Raw genomic sequence first — 21248 nt, forward strand, 5'->3', positions numbered from 1 at the left:
TATTCTTCTGTCGGCATCACCATAGTCATAATCATTTCCACTGCAATTAAGGGGAAAGGGTTCAGAAGCAGATGAACACTTAAGAAGCGAAGAGCCTCTTTTCATGCAAATCTTGGAAATAAAGAAAAAAGGAAATGGAAATACAGAATAAATCACATGCCCCATAAATAGAATGGAAGGCAGTCTCTGCTTCTTGTAGAGACTGGGGACAGATTTTAACATTGAGATCTTATATGAAATGCATGGCCTACTGTCTTAGGGAAATACATATACTCTGGCCTGTTGGTGACCATAGAAACATCTATTTTTCACATTTAGCTGAAGCAGATAATCACACTTCATGTTTCTGTTTCTTACAATGTGATTGAGTCTCTTAAGTACATGCTATACCTTTTTCATCTTCAAGGTAAGTTTCCCTTTGCCTGGTAAAATCAGAATTTGTGAATGGCTCCAGAGAATTCGAGGAAGGGACACAAAACAGCAAGAACCATGATCCATTCCAGACTTGCAAAATGTAAACTTACAGTGTGATGATTAAAGGAATTAGGAGCATGATTCTAGAATCAATTTTCACTCAAAAGTTTTGAAGTCATACTCCTTAGTGATTTTTTTTTTTTCATGATAGTTTTTAAAAAAGCTTTTAGGGGCAGCTAGGTGGTGCAGTGGATAAAGCACCAGCCCTGAAGTCAGGAAGAACTGAGTTCAAATTTGGTCTCAGACACTTAACACTTCCTAGATGTGTGATCCTGGGCAAGTCACTTAACCCCAATTGCCTCAGATAAACAAATAAATAAATAAAAATAAAAAAAAGCATTTAAAGCAAATTTAATTTTAAAACTTCCTCCTCTCTTTTGGGTATATTTGGCATATGTTCTTAGAATATATTTTAGAACATTGGTGTCAAACTCCAGCAGAAATGGGGGCTACTAAGTCAAACATAAAGATCCCTGCAGACACATATTAATTTAGAAAAATCATGTATTAATATTATCTCTATTTTGTTGCATTTTATTAATTTGTTAATGATTTTCCAGCTATATTTTAATCTTAAGCCCACTCCAGAGTGCTGCAGGCTACGTGGGTCATGTGTTCACATGTCCACTTAAAACACAGATTCTTTCTTTTAAGAAACCATAGGTTTTTGTTTTTGTTTTTGTTTTTGTTTTTTAGCCTAATGAATACTATTTCATATTATTGGGATAAGTTAGAGAATGATACTTTATTTTAAGCTTTGTTACTCCCTTTTTAATCCTTCAGTCCTAAGTAAGGCCTTTGTTTCCCTTATTGACTTGTGATTTTACATTTGCTTATCATATGCCTGGGTGTGGTCCATTTAGACTTCCTTTCTGGGCTACTGAATGTTGCTGTAAGCCTCTAGCTCTATCACAGAAAGGAAGTCATCTAACTGTATCTTACCTTACTGCCACTTTTTTTTGGATGTTAGGTTTTGTCTTCAGAACTGAATATGTATGAGTCACAGAGCCAAGAGTACAAATATGAGATTGAGAGACTTGCCAATGAACTGCTTAGTGTGAAGAAGAAATACCTCACTCAGAAACGCAAGGAACAAAATCAAAAGTAAGAGTTGTGATTCTTCTCCCCCCTTCCCCTTTATTTTGTATTATTTGCATAAGTGAAAACATGGTACAGACATCAAGAAAACTTCAAATTGTCATTGAGGGGCAAGAGAACCTATGAGGGAAACATGAGAAAACAGAAGGCAGATGACAGTTCAAGGTTCCTTGTCAAATTTAATTTTAAAGCTAGGTCAAGTGTTCAGATTTTAATCTGGGGCTCTGATTCACTAACGCCTGTCACTAATCAGTAAATATCTAGTTAGAATGAAGAATACATGATGAGATATTTTAGTCTGCTTTGGGAGTTTATGGATAACTTCTTCGCTGTGTTGATTCAAAATCAGTATTGCTTTGCTCAGTCTCATTCACATTTAAGACTCCAAGTATTTCTGGTGAGTAGATCAGCAAAACAGAGATTAAGTAATGTGTACAAAATCAAAATGCAGCTTTTATGTTACTTTTATGTTTAGAATTGACAACAATTGTTGACTCTAAATGACCTTCCTTAAGTTTTAGGATCAGTGTTTTCAACCAATACAATGCTTGGATATCCATCTCTGACTGATTAAATAATCCTCTAGAAAATAACTTTAGTACTTATAGTACTAAATTCTTGTTTTCTTTCAGGAATATAATTTTGAGTTTCCTTATGTTTAAGTAATTTATTACTTTGTTGTTATTATTGGCCTAATCTTAAGGGTTAGTGAAGTTAAGATTAGCAGATTTCACTCTTAATTGGTGAACCTAGAATAACCTTCAGGCTCCATAGCATTGCCAAAACAATGAAGATATTTCCAGATGCAAAGTGCTTTGCAAAACTTAGAGCACCATATAAAGTGTTAGCTATTTTTATGCTTATGCTGATAATTTGGTGGTTTTTGAGTATGGATATTTCAATTGCATGAAGATTGGAATGTGCTAGCAAATGACCCAGATGTTTCTGAGGTATTTGCCTGTGTTCCTCTTACTTCATTAGCAAAGTTAATTCATCTTTCCAACACTCCTTGAAAAATCTCTTATTTAAAATTTTTGGATGCCTACCCTTCAGTGGAATAGAACATTGCTATAATGTAGGGAGTATTGGTTAAATGCTTTTCTTAACTAAATGTAAAGATCACCTTTTGGATGGTAATGCTGTATTTGGCATAAGAAGCAGCTTTGTGTAATGGAAAGCTTGCCAGATCCAGAATCAGAGGAGTTTTATTTTGTGCCTTTGTTGTACCTTTGCCACATCCTGATTTGCTCAGTCTCATTCACATTTAAGACTCCAAGTATTTCTGGTGAGTAGATCAGCAAAACAGAGATTAAGTAATGTGTACAAAATCAAAATGCAGCTTTTATGTTACTTTTATGTTTAGAATTGACAACAATTGTTAGCCTCTCTGATAATGGACAACATTCTGAATTTCTCTGGGTCTTCATTTTCTCATCTCTAAAATGAGAGAATGGACTTAGATTACTTTTAAAGTCTCTTATCATTCTAAATCAAAAATCCTATAAACTTTTTTCAAAGTACGGAATTTAGTCAATGGTTTTATCTACTTAATGCCTAATGGTAGGATTTTGTTTGGATTTTTATTTTAGACTGAAATCTATTAAAGATTTATCTTTTAAAGATGAATTAGTTTACTACCTGAGGTATGAATATAATGCTGGAGAAACTGAGGCAAGATAGAGATTAGAGAGTTTTTAATATTTTATTTGGATTTCTGAGAGGGAGAGATAGTCTGGAGGCAGAGCAGAATCCATTCTGCCTCCAAGGCTGAATTGGACGTTATCCTCAAAGAATTCAGCATCATATGTAAGATTCCAATGATTCAACGATTTTTATATGTGGCTCTAAGATCAGGGGAGACAAAGGCAAGGGAGTGGAGTCCAAGCACTGAGAGTGGGAATGGATTATCAATCTGATTCTGAGAGAGTGGGAGATGAAGACCATAAATTCTGATAAACTGGGAGTGAAGGGGGTGGTCACTAGATACAGAAAGTCTGGATCTTAGAGATAGAGGATACTAATTAGGTATCTGAGGACATCTGGAGTTTTATCTTTTGGAATGCCAGTGTCCTAATTATCTCAGCCCTAATGAACAGGATTGCACCAGGGGGATTGAGGGGGAACAATTTAGAGAAACTGAGACAAGACAATTTGGGGAAACTGTGGCACAACATGATCACTTTCTGTCTCCTTCCTGCCAGGGTATAAGATTTAGTCTATATTTATTTGAACTTTCTCAGTCATTACCAGAGAGCTCTAGGCTCAGAGTACGGTGACCTGTCACTCTTAATTATCTTATTCTACCATAATAGTTTTGCTATAAAATCCTTTGCTTCCTCTAAACATAAACTATCTATGATTTTGTTAGTTTTTAGTTGAGTGATTTCACTTGCTTTAAGGTCTGCACTTCAGGAAAAAAAAAAAAAGAAGACATGACAATGGTGAATTTATAGGAGAGAAACAAGTTTTGAAGAAAACTATGAGGTGTCAAGATTTAAAATGTTAGGAAGTATTTAGACTAGAAAAAAATTACTAAAGGGAATCAAAATTGCATGTTAAAATAAAGAGATTTATTAATATTAGTCAGCTATGATGAAGCCCAAGAGTATCAAGCTAAAATTTATTATTTTGGGGAAATTTAAGTTAGATAGTGGTAAGAAGGGAGGTGGAAAGGAAGGTGCCATGCATATATGTATAGTAGGCAGTAATTGCAGGAGTTTTCCGGACATGTGAGGGATTCATCCTTGCTGAGAACATTTAAAGATAAAGATTTTTGCCCATGTATTGAGGATAGTTTGATGATAATGAAATTAGTTCTACTAGGAGATAGATGGATTGATTAGCTAATGATTTAGATTCTTTCCCTCCTTCAAGGAATGCTTTTGAATAATATCTCCTACTCTTCTTGACCCTTCAGGCTATTTTTTTTTTTTTTTGGCTTCTCCTGGACACAGCTTCTCTCCCACCCCAGTTCATTTTATCAGTTTTTAATCTCTTCTCATTGTGTGGGATGTAGAAGACCCTTACCCAAAATGACTACTCAGAGATCACTCAAAATAGAAAGCAAGTTTATTAAACCTCTGGAAGATGAGCTGTTCTATCAAGGGATAAGGGAAACAGAAAGCTTGTGGTAGGAGGGCTAAAGAAGTAGTAAAGATACACAGCTTTTATACAAGAGATTACATCACAAGTAAGAGAGCATTGAGAAAGGAGGGGAAGCATCTAATTGGTTGTTGCTATCCAGAGAGATTGGAATGGGAAGTTTCTGTTTCCCCAAAATCACCTGATTTATAGGAAACAGAAAATCAGGCCTTCAGGCTTCAGATATAGCTGGCCAAGACTCAAGTAAATATGAGCCTGCACATATTATACAGGTTATAGGGGAAACACAGAATTAAAATTATATATAATAACATATAAGAAATAATAAAATAAAATAACAAAAAGAATTCACACATTCCTGTAAGTTCTTCACCTTATCTCTCTATTCCACATAACAATTTCCTCCTTTATTATATGTAAATGATTTTATCATATTTCTATGAAGAACTTATACACTGTTCAAAATCAGTTAACATATCTATACATTGTTTATCAAATTCACCATCAAGATCATCCCTCTCTAATACATTCCAGCCTTTTTTCTGAAGAATCATCATTTTAATAGCATCTTCTGTATGCAATACTTTTGATAGGGACCATTGAACTATTCTGGTTACTAATGTAATTATACAGGGTAGACATAGTGACAACAGGATAATTCCACTCTTTGCAATAAGTCCATACCATTAAAATTGCTCCCACCAACTGTCTGGGAAACAGTTATCACAGAACAGATTGGCATTTGGCAGACATAAAAATATAAAAATAAATTACCAAAGATGACAATATAGGGAAACTGAGGCACAACATTACACACTCTCCTTCTGAATATTTGAATTATTAAATTACCTTCTTTAGATACCTGGGAGGTCCCTGCACCATAATTTTTTTCCAATTCAATGTAAGAATTTATGGCAAGGGAAAGAGTCTTCCTGACAACCCCAGAGTTATCAACAGTACAAAGGCCCTCATCTCAGCCAGAGAATTCAGTTTGAGATGGACAGTTTACTGTGTTAGGTGGTCTGCAGTCATTTGTGCACTTAACTCAGCTTCTGCTTATATAGGGAGTAGCAGGGCTTGAGACAATTATGCTGCCCATGCTAGGAGGGGTACCCCACTCTAGGGGAAGGGTGAGGCTTGGAGTAGCTCCACCTGACCCACTCAGAGATACAGATAGGGCTGCTACTAGAATACAGATTTCTGAACAGAGCTATCAGAGCATGCACAGTTAGACCATGAAGGCAGGCAAACCCCAAACTTTTAGAGGCTTGAAACGTCCTTTGAAAATGCTGAGATACCAGTTAAGAAACTGGGGTCATAGGGCTGGAGACTGCTAGTCCCAGGACAAGTATCTATATCTTGGAGATTTCCTAAAATCAGGAAATCAGAGAATAGTCTGCCAGAGCAATTCCAACAGAATAAGGAATTTCAAAGCTAAAGCATCAAATAACCATCTCACATATAAAGTTCCTATACATCCATAACAGCAATAGTTACACAATTTAACAATTTCCATCCCAAATCTTAAACATAGAAATACAGTTGTAATTTTAACAATAATTCATCAACCACTTTCCCACTTCCTCCATATCAGTCCAAATTACATCAGGAGCAGGGGCGATGGTCTCAATCTAAGCTGCTTCAGGCTGAGAAATGAGTGAAGGCTCTCAATCCGTGCTGGGGGTGGGTGTGGCATGCTAACAGCTACCAAAGCTTCAGATGGGCTGATCCATGTCTCAGAAGAGGTTCAATAATCTGTAATTTAACCAAGATCTAGAACATCAAAAAACCAAATCTAAAAAGATTAGAACAGTCTGAGATAGAAAGAATCAAGATTCACCAGAATGCTGTCAAATGTGAAGAGCCAGAAGCTATTTGCTTCACAAGGCAGGCAAATGGTTGTCAGCTATATTTCCAATAAATATAACAGCAGTTAGATTTCACAGATTGTAAAGCTAACTCCCTGGAGACCTCAGGATCAGCCAGAGTCAGGATAAGCAAAAGTTCTGGTCTTTAGGGGGAGAAGTGAAGGGGATCAACAAACTGCCACACGCTCTCCACCAACTTCCCTTTTCCTTGTGCTGCTGCAAAGTGTGTCTGGCTTGTCTCACACCACCCTCTAATACCTCCTACAATTATCTGTATACACCAAAAGATCAAGCCAGCACGGAAAAGTGAGAAGGGCCATTTTCCCAAGCATGCTAATAGAGTTATTGTCCAATAGGTAATTAGCCTTAAGTGCTCAGTTGTCTGATTCAAGCAAGAGTTTCAGTCCTTTACAACAGACCATTGTTAATTGTCCTCTCATTAGTTGGAAACCTTTTAAAAACAAAACACAAATATCCAGTAACAGACAGATGACCAGGCTAAATACTTATTTGCCTAAGCATTTAGGGATATAATGATTACATATAATCAGATTGGAAACAGCAAGGTATGACATAATTGAATTGCATTAACAATTTCTATTGACCATTGTTCTGATCATAGAAATCAGTCACAGGAAGAAAAAATGCAAGAATATAATTATAACATAACATAAGCAGTTAAAACTCAACCTTCAGCACATCACAGAGTGGATCTTTAAAACTCCCAAACAGTATTAACTATGAGCCCAAAAGATTTTATCTCCAAAGTTTCAGATAAATGCAAACAGTTATTTACTATGACCTTATATCGGTAACATTAAGAAATTTATCCCAGAAAATTCACACAATTCGTAAATAAGTTGAATATTATACCAACCATTTTGCTTTTAAAATACCCAATACACAGAAAAATCCCAAACTACATATTGTTCACAACAGAAACATTTTCAAAAGGACAAAAGCAGAAAGTATTATTCTTGGAGTACCTTTCAGATAATTGGCATCAATACAGTTAATTAAAACTTCCTATTTTCACATAAAAGAATCTAAAAAGTTCTTGAAAACATCAATTAAACTTTTTTGAAATAATCCTTTCAAAGTATATATCACATTTCTGATTATATTCTTTAATATTCATAATTTATGTATCTAAAGAAACAAATATTCAATCAATTAACATCTTGGAAGAGTAGTCTGCCCCTTAAAATCACAGTTTCTTCAGCCAAAGGAACCACACAACTGCACTACTTTTCCACTGCTGCCATGCTCCCGCAAAAGCACATCCTATCTTACAGCCAGATTCTGTAACTATTCTTTCCCACCAGTTCCTTCTTTTTCTCACTGATCTTAAATCACCTTCATTCTCTTGTCCCATCTCTCTTGTCTCTCTCCTCCCAATGCCTACTTGCTCAAACTTTCCCTGACATACTTTAAACACTCCCAAACCAATAACCCTTCTGACTAGATGCTCCATTTAAACTATTAATTGCTTTTGTAAATCAATCTTTCTTTTCTATTTTCTTTAAATCACCTTCTTTTTAAAACTTTAAACTTCAAGATTTACAATTAACTTAGAACCAAATTTCATAAAACTTATAATATTGTTTACATAATATAGTTCACATAATACTTTAAAAAAGCAACATACCATTTAAGTAGGGAGATACAAACACAACCTCTCCTCAGGTAAGCTACTGGCATTTTGTTTAATAACCCATATTTTAATTTGAATTCCAACCAAATAATAAAGCAAAAAAAAAAGGTTTTCTCTTCAGTTGTAAAGGCCACAATATTCAAACAATTCAAATCAAATATTGCAGACAATTACCAGTTTAGCCTTCTTAAAATTTCTGTTCTCTAATTCCATGAAAGCAAACTTGCTAATAATGATTTTTCTGTCTTCTCTTGGGACATTTTTTTCTTTTTTGAAACATGCCTAGTTTTTCTACGGTCCAATAGGTCATAGAGCCCCCACGTTTAGCTATTTACCTCTCTTACTCTATTTTTATTCCTCCCTTCCAATATCTGCAATTTCTTATTTTCAGTCTTAAGTTTCTAATCTTAACATACATAACCAATTTAAAGTTATTTTTAAATTAACCAGTATTTTAGTTGTGAAATTTCCTAAGATCTACCTAGACACTCCATTCAAACATTTTTTCTTTAGTAAGCCAGGAAAGAGTTGAGCACCAATCCTTGCTTTACCTTGAATTTTTTTTCTCTGGCAGGATTCCACAAGCCTGAGTTCTGATAACAGGGCCCCTTGTTTATAGAAACTTTTAAAGTGATAGATAGCACACTGCTCTTTTATTTTCTCAAAACTTTCCAAACTTTCAATCTATGTTTTTATTTTTTCCCCCTCTCTCTCCCCTTTCCCACAATTTAGACTGATATTTTTCTAAGCCTGCAACACAGAGGCTGAATTCTTACCACTACAAGCTTGCTAACTTTTAACATAGAACAAAATACAAATCAGACATACACAGACACACAAAGACTGCTATTTTCACCTTTTACATAACAGATTTAAGTCTGATATACCCAAATAGTCCTGGGAACATCTTTCCAGTTTTCTTCCCTTTTATATGTGGGAAGTTCATCCCAGTCTTGAATTCCCTAGCTAACATCCTGATACAAATTCTTGGACTGCTTCTATCCCATTTTCCCACCTTGGATCCAGTCCAAGTGTTGGTGGAGGCCCTTTCCTTCATGTCCCACAGCCACCCAAGAGTTTCCTCAGGAAAAGTCCTTTTCTTGGGGTCTAAAGCAGTTTCAACACAAAAACAAATTTAGGAGGGCTAATCGCTCGGGATCTCCCTTGATCCAACCAATAGACCCCCCCAGACTCCCAAGAGTGTTACCTCGAGTTTACATGTGTAAATGTCTTTCAGGCCGTGATGCCAGTTATCAGGTTCTCTACTTCGTTTAATCTTTAATTCTGCTTTCCACTGAGTATCTCTGCCTAAGAGGGGATTGAGGCTGCTCATTCAGAGGCAGAGAGCATGGAGAAAACTACTCCATGGGTGCCTGTCCCGATTGGGGGTACACAACCATCTCCACCAAAGACCCCAACCCAGAGAGCTCACAACTGTGTGAGATGTAGAAGACCCTTACCCCAAATGACTACTCAGACATCATTCAAAATAGAAAGCAGATTTATTAAACCTTTGGAGGATGAGCTATTCAATCATGGGATAAGGGAAAGAGAAAGCTCATGGTAGGAGGGCTAAAGAAGTAGTAAAGATACACAGTTTTTATACAAGAGATTACATCACAACAGAGCATTGAGAAAGAAGGGGAGGCATCTAATTGGTTGTTGCTATCTGGAGAGATTGGAATGGAAGGGAGGCTTCTGTTTCCCTGAAATCACCTGATTTCTGGGAAACAGAAAATCAGGCCTTCAGGCTTCGGATATAGCTGGCCAAGGCTGAAGTAAATATGGGCCTGCACATATTATACAGGTCATAGGAGAAACACAGAAATAATGAAAATAAAATACAGAAAAATAATTCACTGTAAGTTCTTCACCTTATCTCTCTATTCCACACATCATTCTTCTTAACTCACTAGTTTTTTTTTTTTTTTTTTTTTTTTTTTTTTTAGTCATTCTTCCCATCTTCCTTAATTCCCAACACAAATTTCCTTTAGGATGTACTTGTGTTATCAATCTGACTTTTTCCTAATTCCTCATTCCCTTAAAGAAATAAATTTGTGTTTCTCAAAGTGGAATTACTTTTAAAAATTCCTAAAAGAATTATTAAGTTATGATTTGGAGTTTCTGGGAATGGTTTCCATTTGAGCTTTAATTTCAGGGAACTTGCCAATAAAAAAGAAAACATAATATGCCAACAAGGAGATCTCTGTAATCCCTTAGAACAATTTAATATTTAATTTCTTTTCCTTTAGATTTTGTCTAATGAATTTATTTTCCTCTTTTTGTATTTTTAACAAAGTTCCAGTAATAATTGCTGCAACTTGATGTTTACAGAATATTTTTTTAATGAAGGTATATAAATACCTACTGATTTCTGTACATATGAAATAAAAGTTTTTCAGGGACTATTTTAAAATTAAAAAGTTGATGATGAATTTGATTATTCTTCAGTAAAGAGAAAAAACCAAATATACCTTGATTGATCCTTTAAAAATAAGCAAGTGTTTCATAAAACTGTAAGATCATTAGGAATTGGGAGCCAACAAACATTCTAGTTATAATGAGGTCTTCTATCCATATTTAGGCTCACATTAGGAGGGATCACTTAGTTATTGCTGTTTCATAATCCAAATGTTATCAGTAGTTATCTCATTAGATTTGTCAGCTTTAATCAGACCATTTTAATGGTTAAGTAATTGTACCAAAGAGCTCTGATAGCATCAAACTTTCAAGAGGAGAAAGATGATAAATCAACTAATTTTTTTTTCTTCTTTTTTAAAGGAATAAGGACAGCCTCGGTATTATAGAAAATACTTATCCAACTCCCAGACCTGGCCCTCGATATACTGGTGGAGGATTCCCCATCAATAAGACAACCAACGCAGTAGCTTAAAATCTGGAACAACTAACAGTACCCAATTGATTAATCAATTACATTTGCTCAGAATTGTTTGGAAGGCATGTTTTCTATGTCACATGGATGAGGAATTTCCACTCAATTCAATACTTGGATTCCAGGAAGCAAAATGAAATAATACTCAATAAGAATCAGCAGAGTTGCAGACATTTAACAAAGATGAAGTTTGCGTTGATCTGTGTGGATATAAACAGATTGTACTTAGATCTATTCGGTTAAGCTGTTTGAGCCAGATCTTTGGCTGTTACATCTGACTGACTTGAAATTTACCAAACCTAGACACTCCATGTGGAAAAGCCTTGGAGTTTAATTTTTGTTTTTAGATAATCTAATACTTTTAATGTTTTGTATTTTTAGAAATGTTTTTGAAATCTAGTGCATATTCTCCAGCCTTCTAAATAAAAAGCTACTTTTTTATCCTCTGTTAACAAGTCAAAAGACAAAGTAATTGCATGAGATGCTGAAGAAAGTGGAACTCTCGACCTTTTAAAAATGAGTATTTTGAAAATGATTTCTGTATAGAAGCTATCTTCAGTCCTGAGGGAAGAAAACTATTCCAAAGAGACATGCTGACAATGTATTATTTTTAAAAATCACAACAAATACAAAATATTTTTAGAGATTTTGATATTTGCTTTGTTAGAATATATAATATAATAGTGAAGCCAATGTATGAAAACTTCAAAACAAGTACTTAATTTAGGGAACCAGTAAATATATGATAGAGATCTATTTTACCCCTTATTCTAGGAGTCTGAGTTATGGCTTCCAATGCATGTTTTCTCTTTGATTTAATAGTTATGTGGGCTTCATCTCAGAGTTCTCTCTCATTAAGAGAATGATCTGCTCCTTCTTTTGAAGGCACTGATTTATCTTTTCGGGCCTCCTTCTCTGTCTCTGTCTGTCTCTTTTTTTGCCTTTCTTTGATAACCATAGCCAAAAACTTTATAGTGACCAAAGAACAGCCTTTGAAAGATTGCTTCCTTCCTCCCTTCCTTCCTTCCTTCCTTCCTTCCTTCCTTCCTTCCTTCCTTCCTTCCTTCCTTCCTTCCTTCCTTCCTTCCTTCCTTCCTTCCTTCCTTCCTTCCTTCCTTCCTTCCTTCCTTCCTTCCTTCCTTCCTTCCTTCCTTCCTTCCTTCCTTCCTTCCTTTTTTCCCTTCTTTCCTAATACAGTCAAAGCCATCCAAATTTTTTTTCAGGTAAATGAGTTTACTTCTTAAGTATTTGAAGTTCATTTAAATTATCTGGGGAAAATATTAGGTATGTCAGGGAATTTCTGGGGTGAAGATTTGTATTTTTGAACTTGAACTACTATGTCAGTTGATACATCACACAAACATGTAGAAGTATGATTGTTTATCTTACTCAAGGAGCTTAATTAAGGCTTTGAAAACAGAGCCTGGAGATCACTATACAACATGCTATTGTCATATCAGATGTAATGTTATTTCTAATGGAGATTATGAATTGAATGGGAAAACGGCTGTAAAATGACTAGATGAAAGTGGAATTTGGTAATGTAATTTTATACTTGATTACCTCATAGAAATGTAATAATGGGGATATGACAATAATTGCTTGATTATTTTGATATAATTGCATTCTTAGAGATGGTAGATAGCAGGTTAAGCTGCTTTTACCTCTAATAGTCAGAGTTTAGAATTTTTATTAGGTCACCAATAGAAATCAATTTGGATGTCTATAGTGGGAAAGGTATTTCTGAACATCTCTACAGAGTGGATCACAGTTTTCAGCCTCTGACAACAATAAAGCTTCTGTAAGTGAATACTGAGGGACCTTTGGGAAGCTGACGTAGTAGCAGATTGTGCTGCTACTGGTTGAACACTACTCGTTCCCCCACCCCCACTCCTGTCAGTGGCATTAAATCCATGTTCAAATGGAAAGTTTAATCTCAGGGGAAATGTTAATTTACCCTCAGAATTACCACCAGCATCATTGATCATAACATATACAAACCATTCCAGAAGCTTTATACACTGTCCCTTTGAGATAATTCCATATTCCAAACAACATTATGATCTATTCAAAAACATTGAATTTTGCAAATTATATATATGTATATATATATATATATATATATATATATATATATATACACATACATATATATATATATGTGTGTGTGTGTGTATATGTGTGTGTATATATATATATATGTGTGTGTGTGTGTGTATATGTGTTTATAAACTTTACATATTATTGTAGTGCCTTTATGCTATTTGTAAATATGAGCTGCTTTAAAAAGAACAGGAAATCATATAGAAATTTGATCTTCTAAAAGAAGATCCCAATTGAACTGATGGTAAGCAAGGGCATACTTCTATTCTTGATGGAAAGAGCATGATAAGATCACATCTTTGGACATTATTTATTCATACTAGCTTCTCAGGTGCAGTTATTCTAATGAGGTTTTTATTTCTTTTAATTCCAAAAATTGTTCAGAGCAAAGTTTTGTTGCAGAATGTTCAATGATATTTAGAAGAAGACATGTCAAGAGGATGTGTTGGTAACTCCCTTGTCATAGGGTTATAATTTAGTCGAAAAAAGGTCGGGTTTGTTGATTAAAAGTATTCCATTCCTTGGCTTAAGTATTCATTTCATTAGAGAATATTCTTTGCATGTATTTAGAATTGGGACCATTTGGCGGCTGTCACTTCTCCCAGTGACTTAAAACAGATTGGTTTTATGGAGATAGTCTTGGAATTAGGGATCAAGAAACTTGGTTTCCTGCAAACATTTATGGATATTTTGTAAATGAGGCTTAAAAAAATCCTTATTTTCCACCATTTCTTTTCTAGTTGACAATGAGTGAGCATTTTCCATTTCAATGCTCTTCATTTCTCTGATTCAGATACAAAACTCAACTGTTTCTAGAGAAAGCATGGTCTGGTGGGGGAAAAAATGGATTTAAGAGTCAAATCCTGTGTTCAGGCCCTGACTTTCCTATATTCCCACTGTGTGTGTCAGTTTCCTTATTTGTAAAATGAAGAAATTGGAGCTGATGATCTCTAAGTCCTTTTTAGTTCCTAATCGTATTTTCTCATTTTAATAACATTGAAATGTTTCATTATGTTTTTAAAGGTTTTTATAGCCATACAAAGTATGGTATTTATATGGCACTGACTTCAAAATTATGTTGTTGATATCTTTTTTAAATCCTTAAATGTTTTGAAAGTAAATGACTTAGATTTTAAAAAATTTCTAATGGACAAGTGTGGGAATTGAAACCTAAAGTGAAGACTTGATTAAGAGAGGTGGCTTACATCTGGAATTCCCCAAATTATTATTAGATTGTTTTAAGGAGAGTGGGATGTGGAATTTTTGAACATTCCCCATATTGATCATTCCTATTAAATGATATAGGATTCTCTAATAAGGGAGATCTGGGGAATGTTATAGGATAACAAGTGGAGGGTCATCTACTAAGGGAATATACTATTTAACAGGGAACAGAGGTGTGATGTTTAGTTGGATCAGTTTACAACTCCATCGACAATTCATTTATATCCCAATTTTTTTTAGATCCCCTCCAACATTTGTCTTTTTCCTTTTCTGTCATGTTTGCCAATCTTATAGATAGTAGTATTTTAATTTTCATTTCTCTAATCAATAGTGATTTAAGTTTATGAGTGGGTATGAAATTTATTAATAACTTGTAGTCTTTTCTTACATGAAGGTATAGATATTCTTATCCTTCCTACAATTTCCTACTTCCTTTTCATAGTGGGAGGAATCATGGTATAGAAGACAGAGGATCATCTTAGAGCCAGGAGACAGGTTCATTTTCTACCTTAAATATTTACTAGCTGTATGATCACCAGCGATTTACTTTTCAGGGTCCCAGTTTCCTCATGGGAAAAATAGGAATAATACTATTGTACTACTTTCTTCAAAGTGTGATTTTGGGGAAAGCATTTTGTAACCTTTAAAGCACTGCATAATTGTTAATTAATAATATTATTAAGAAATATATTTTAGAAGAGGAAGTGATATCTTCTTCATTTGTTAATTCAACTAATATTTACTGAATGCCTGATATATTCAGGCAGTTACTACATTAGGCTCTGGGAAAATTTGGTCAGGAAGTTTTAGTTAGAAATATGTGACATTAAAGTTAGAAATATGTGACATATTTTGGTACCTGCATTAGCTAGTTTCTTAGTTACTCATCTTAGTCAAGTCTAATACCTTCTTCTTCCTTCTTAACATGTAATACAATAGGTAATTTTAGAATTTTTAACATTTTACATTGTAATCTGACTTTCATAATTGCTTAATCAAGTCTTTTGTGATATTTTTATATATACAAGCCTTGAGAGCTGAGTTTTTTTTTCTAAGGATGTTTTTATCCTCTTTTAGTATATAGAAAACCCTTCCATATCTGGGTTGTTTTGCCCTTAAAATGCTCAAATTATAATTACTTCCTAATATTCAGTTCCTTTTAGAACACATTGTTCCAAATGATCAGATTAATGGATAATATACATTCTGAATATTTAAAACTATTGTATGAATTGACCTGATCAAGTGTTCTTATTGTACTGTGAAAACATATTTAGACACCTTTAATAATGGATATCCTTAACTTGGTAGTTTTAAAAGCTATTAAAGTATAATATATCAATTCTGGGTCTCTTGCTCCAAGTGATTGTTTTTCTTTGTACTTAGGACAGAAAACTAAAAACTTTCATGTTTTAAAACCAATGACAAGCTATTTTCTTTAGTGGTTTAAAGAGAATCTTATTCCTACTTTCCCCTATGATAATGTAAGGGAATGAAATGGGAGTAATCATGCTTGCCAATTACATTAACGACTTGAAGTCTTCTAACTTATAATCATGCAGATGGTGTTCTAGGAGTGGGGTTAGGATAGTTAAGAGCTTTTAACACTTTTGAATGAATGCAAAAGTAAGTCTGCATATTCACAATTTCCTGATGGATGTGTAAGAAAGGAAAGACAATTTAATTTTCAATTCAATTCAGCAAGCATCTATTATACCTAATACTCTATTCTTGACACAATAGATAGAGGGCAGACCTAAGTAATTCTGGGTATTGTCATTTAGTTAATAGACACTCCTGTCTTGTAGAAAAGATGGTTTGGGAAGACAGATATGGTCTTCCAATATTTTAGGGGATATCATGAAAAGGGAATTGATTTGTTCTGTATGACTCTAAAGAGTAAGTGTGGGACTAATGAGAATTTAAGAGGAAGACAGATCTTAACACGGGAAAAAACCTTCACAATTTTCTAATAATATGAATTTTTTTTTTAACAATGTAATAGGTTGCCTCACAACATAGTGAAGTCACCATCATTGGAAGTGTTCAATCCCCTGCTGGGATCATTGTAGGAGAAAATTTTGTACTGGGAGGGAGGGAGAATGGATTAGATGATCTCTAACATTCTTCTAAAATAACCTGGAAGAATGTGATAAGACAGATAAATGGTAATGCTGTCCATATAGGAAAGAAATACTTCATAACGGATGGAACTCTTCAGGATTTGGGAGTAGTCACAAATTTTGAAAATTAGAACTCTGGAGTTCACCTTTATGCTGCAGAGTGCAGGTAGCTGTGATATGGTTAAAATATATATATTCTCAAGGTGAAAGAAAGAAATGTACAAAAAATACAATACATAGTCCAACCAAAAAGGAAATATGGGCAGTATTGAATAGGGTAGGAAATAGAAGGAAGTCTGTTTTTGGTGGGAAGAATAATAATGGCAAGTGACAGAATGTCACTTAAAGCTAGTATATATATTCCATACTAGTGAATTGTATTTTCTGGCTTTCCAGTAAACTCTTTTCTTTCTATATTTTCTCTCAGTGGGTTTGACTGTGATATTTATGTAGATGATCCTCTAATATATATCATTTCAAACATATCTATAACTGAGTCTTTTTTTTTTTTTTTTTTTTTTTTTTTACTAAACCCATTTTCTCTTATTTCATGTTTTTGTAAAGATATCACTATTCTTCTGTTTATCCAGGTAGCCAACTTAGAGGTCATTTTTGACTCTTAACTTTTTTTTTTCAACTTTACACAGACTTTTTTATTAAAGCTTTTTATTTTCTTTTTTCAATTTTAAAAGCTTTTTTATTTTATTTATTTTATTAGATATTTTTAAACATTCATCCTTGCAAAATCTTGTGTTCTAATTTTTTTCCTTCCTTTCTGCCCACCCTCTTCCCTAGTCTGCAAATAATCTAAAGTATGTTAAGTACGTACAAATCTTCTACACATTTTCATATTTATCATGCTACACGAGAACAATCAGGTCAAAAAAGAAAAAATAAGAAAACAAAATACAAGCAAACAACAAAAACGTGAAAATGCTATGTTGTGATCCACATTCAATCTCCATAGTCCTCTCTATAGAACAGACAATTCACTTCGTCATAAGACCATTGGAACTGGCCTGAATCACCTCATTGTTGAATAGAGACATGTTCCTCAGAATTGATCCTCACATAATTTTGTTGTTGCTGTGTACAATGTTGTCTTGGTGAAGTGAGTAGAACCAAGAGAGCCACATTTTTGCACTTGTGGATCCTTTAACCTTTTTAATGATCTCTTTGGGATACAGGCCCAGTAGAGACACTGCTAAGGTGTCCCTCTTAGATTTTTTTCAATTTTACACAGATTTTTTTTTATTAAAGCTTTTTCTTTTTTTTCAATTTTTAATTTTTAAAAATTTATTAGATATTTTTTAACATTCATCCTTGCAAAATCTTGTGTTCCAAATTTTTTCCTTCCTTTCTGCTCACATTCTCCCCTAGTCTGCAAATAAGTGCACTTGACATTGTGTATTATGGGTATGTACAGTTTTGATAGCTCTTTGGACATAATTTTAAATTGCTCTCCAGAATGGTTGGATCAGTTCACAATTCCACCAACAATGTATTAGTTGACTCTTTACTCTTACTCGCCATCTTCATTGATGTCATCTTAACCAATATTTCCTTGTCAGCATCTCTTACATATCCTCACATCACTTTACTTATACTAGAACCATCCTACATTAGGCCCTCATCATCTCTTACATGAACTGTTGCAATAATTCTAGTATCTCAAATGCCTGGGTATTGCTGTCTGTCTTTTGCCCCAGACTCCTGTCTTCTGCTTGAACACCTTCCTGACCCCCCAAACTATCAGAATTAAAAAGTTATGATCTTTCCTGGAATTTCCATTCACCCACAGTGTTCTGCCCCCTCCCCACCTTTTTTCCCTTGATAGCTAGAGCCCTATAAAAGTCTCTGGAATTACTTGCTGAGTGCTGGATGCTTTGAGACAAGAGTTCCATTCAGCCAGCTGGCTGTGGCTAATCTAAATTCTCAACTATCAATACTAAAAGCCTACTCTTAGTTTCTCCAGTATTATAATTTTCTTGTTTGTTCAGTCTCTCCTTACCAGTCTGCAAAAGGTTTCCCCCTTCCATTGTGTTTTGTTATGTCTCTTAAATGCACTTGACATTGTGTATTGTGGTTTTCACTTGTATGTGTGTGTATATGTCTTATTCTATTACCAGATTGGAAGCTCCTTGAGAGCAGGGATCTAGATTTTTAAATTTTGAATATTTTCTAGCAGCACAGTGCTCTGCATAGAGATGCTTAATATTAGATATTATTATTAATAAGTGTTTGTTGAATAAATATTTGAGTGAATCTGTGTGGGTATTCCCTCCACCCATGCAGATTGAGTGCTCCCTCAACCATTATCCCTTCTCCAAACAAGTCTTAGTAGACAGTCTTTATGAGCTTGCATCCATTGATGGTCAGCCTTCTTCAAACTTAAATGGCCTAAATGCTCAGATTATTGGTTCAGTCCATGTATGGCCTTTTCAGTTATGTAGAGCCTTTCAATACTCATGCCTCTGTAGCATGACTTCCAGGAGTTTAGGAGAATACCTCCATGCTAAGTGGACAATATAGAATAATAAGAAGTCAAAGAGTTCTTTATGTTTGTGTTAAAGTTGAAAGTTTTGCCTACTTCTGACGGGTATTGTAGTGGAAAGAACACTAAGGTTCTAGTCAAAGAACTTAAATTAGTATTCTGACTTCCATTTCCTACTAGTAGTCATGCAATCTCTGGGTTTTGTTTTTTTCAATTCAAAAATGAACTAGATAATCTCTGAGGTCCTTTCCAGCTCTAGAGCTATGGTCCTAGAAGGGAGATTTGTTAACATTAAAAATTGCAAAACACAGTTCAGAAACCAATCTGGGGTATGGTTACTGCATTAAGACAATCTGGAATATTGAAAAGCACCCTGGATTTGGAATTTGAAGACCCAGATTCAAATTCTGACTGCCATTCGCAAGCTGTGTGACTTTGGATAAGTCAGACTTCTAAGCCTCCATTTTCTTATTTATACAATGAAAGGTTTGGATTTAAAGATCTTAGGGGTTCTTTCCTGCTCCAAATCTATGATCGTAGTTGGAGTATCCATCTGACAGGTGAGCTTGAAGTCCATAGATGTTAAGACTTTGAGCTAGGTAGTGAAGCTAAGACAAGAATAAAAAGGTGTAACTTTAAAAGGCATTAATTAGTAGTCACTGTGCATCAATCTGCATGTTAAATGGTAGCCGTAATTTTTTGTTTTTGAAGAAAAAGGCAAAAGAGCAATGTGTTGTTTTATTGTGACAAATCTGGGTATTGGGGTTTCCTGCAGATTTCAGATGGAAATAAGAAAGTAATTTCTCACTTGTGTTTGGTTAGCTTAATGGAAAAAAAAAAGTTAGACTTTGATCATATTTTAGTTCAGAAGCCTACCTGTGCCATGATGGGGAATGACTTTCTTAATTCTCTACTCTGCTTAGTATTGAGTAAAGATTTGTTAATAACACAAAACATCCAAGACCATTGCTTAGTGTAATTCCAGAGATCCCACTTTTTTAGATGCCTACTTCACGCTTATAGATTTAAACAGGATTTATATTTTATTAACCAAGTATGTATCCAAATGTTTTTGTTCTTGTTAAAAACATGCTCTTAATAATCCAGTCTTTTTTTTTTTTAAATCTAAAGGGAGATTTGTACTTTCCCTAGATAGAACATTAGAGGAAATAAATCCTATTCAGTTATGTGACAACTCTCCCTCCTTCCCAAAAAACTCAACCCAACCCAAAGCAAAATAACCACAAACCCCACTTTGTCTCATAGAATAACTAGGGCCCTATAACTTCCTGAGCTTAATATGAAGTCTTGAGCAAAATGTTCAAATTAATAAATTAATCAAATTAATATCTTTGCCTCCTTTTCCACAAAATGGGCAAACAACTTATATTCTTGTCAGCTGATCTTTCCCAAAAGGCATCAATGGGCTGTACAGTTTTTCAGTCTTGAGACATTTTGACATTTCCTAGTGGAATTTATTATCAGAGGATTTGTTTCCCCCTGGATATTCAGCATTACTTTTTAGAATTACTCTCACCTGAAAAAATGTTTTAACCAGAATGTGTTTAAACCAGAAATGGCAAACTCTTTGAGCACTCCTGACATGATGCCCCTGCTGCCTGTGCACTGGAAGGATGAAAGAATCTTGAACTTCAGTTGATTTTGCTTCCTTTCACCTCTCTGACCTTCAGTTTCCTCACGTGTAAAAAGGGAATAATAACAAGTATACTACTTAGCACATGGGGTTATTGAGTGTAAAATGTTACATAAATGTGAGTTGTATTTCCCTTTCTATCTTCTTCACCTTGGAGTTCTTTGACTTAATATCTTTATTCCTACTTGTCTATTAAGGTCTTATATAAATATGTGCCATATTTTTTGTAGTATATCAGTCTGAATACAGATGGTTGTCTTTCTAAAATGAGATGTCTCTGAAAAGGGGAAATTTATATATCTACCTATCTGTGTATCTGTCTGTTTATCTATCTGTATAAATACACAGAGATGTGTGTATATCAAACACATAGGAATATGCATATAAACACACATACATATACATACACATATAATGAACACGTGTATGTATGCATATATATACATACACATATATGTGGGAAACAAGAACATAATATAATTTTACATTAGCCACTTTTAAAAATAAAAGTATAGACTCCTTTGGGATATGATATACTGCTTGTTAATTGTATACATAATA

The 21248-nt window shown here is 34.4% G+C and overlaps 1 protein-coding gene across 2 annotated transcripts in view; it reads left to right on the forward strand.

Annotated features, from left to right (window-relative positions):
- Positions 1–11537, forward strand: part of CFAP58 (cilia and flagella associated protein 58) — a 116339-nt gene extending 104802 nt beyond the window's left edge. For both annotated transcript variants that reach the window (XM_074295526.1, XM_074295527.1), the window contains exons 17-18: positions 1445–1578; positions 10978–11537. In XM_074295526.1, coding sequence (XP_074151627.1) covers positions 1445–1578; positions 10978–11089 — 246 coding nt within the window. In that variant the 3' untranslated portion in view covers positions 11090–11537. The remainder of the gene's footprint in view (positions 1–1444; positions 1579–10977) is intronic.
- The last annotated feature ends 9711 nt before the right edge of the window (positions 11538–21248 follow it).

This window comes from Sminthopsis crassicaudata, chromosome 2, assembly GCF_048593235.1.
Source record: "Sminthopsis crassicaudata isolate SCR6 chromosome 2, ASM4859323v1, whole genome shotgun sequence".
In the NCBI taxonomy this organism is placed as follows: Eukaryota; Metazoa; Chordata; class Mammalia; order Dasyuromorphia; family Dasyuridae; genus Sminthopsis; species Sminthopsis crassicaudata.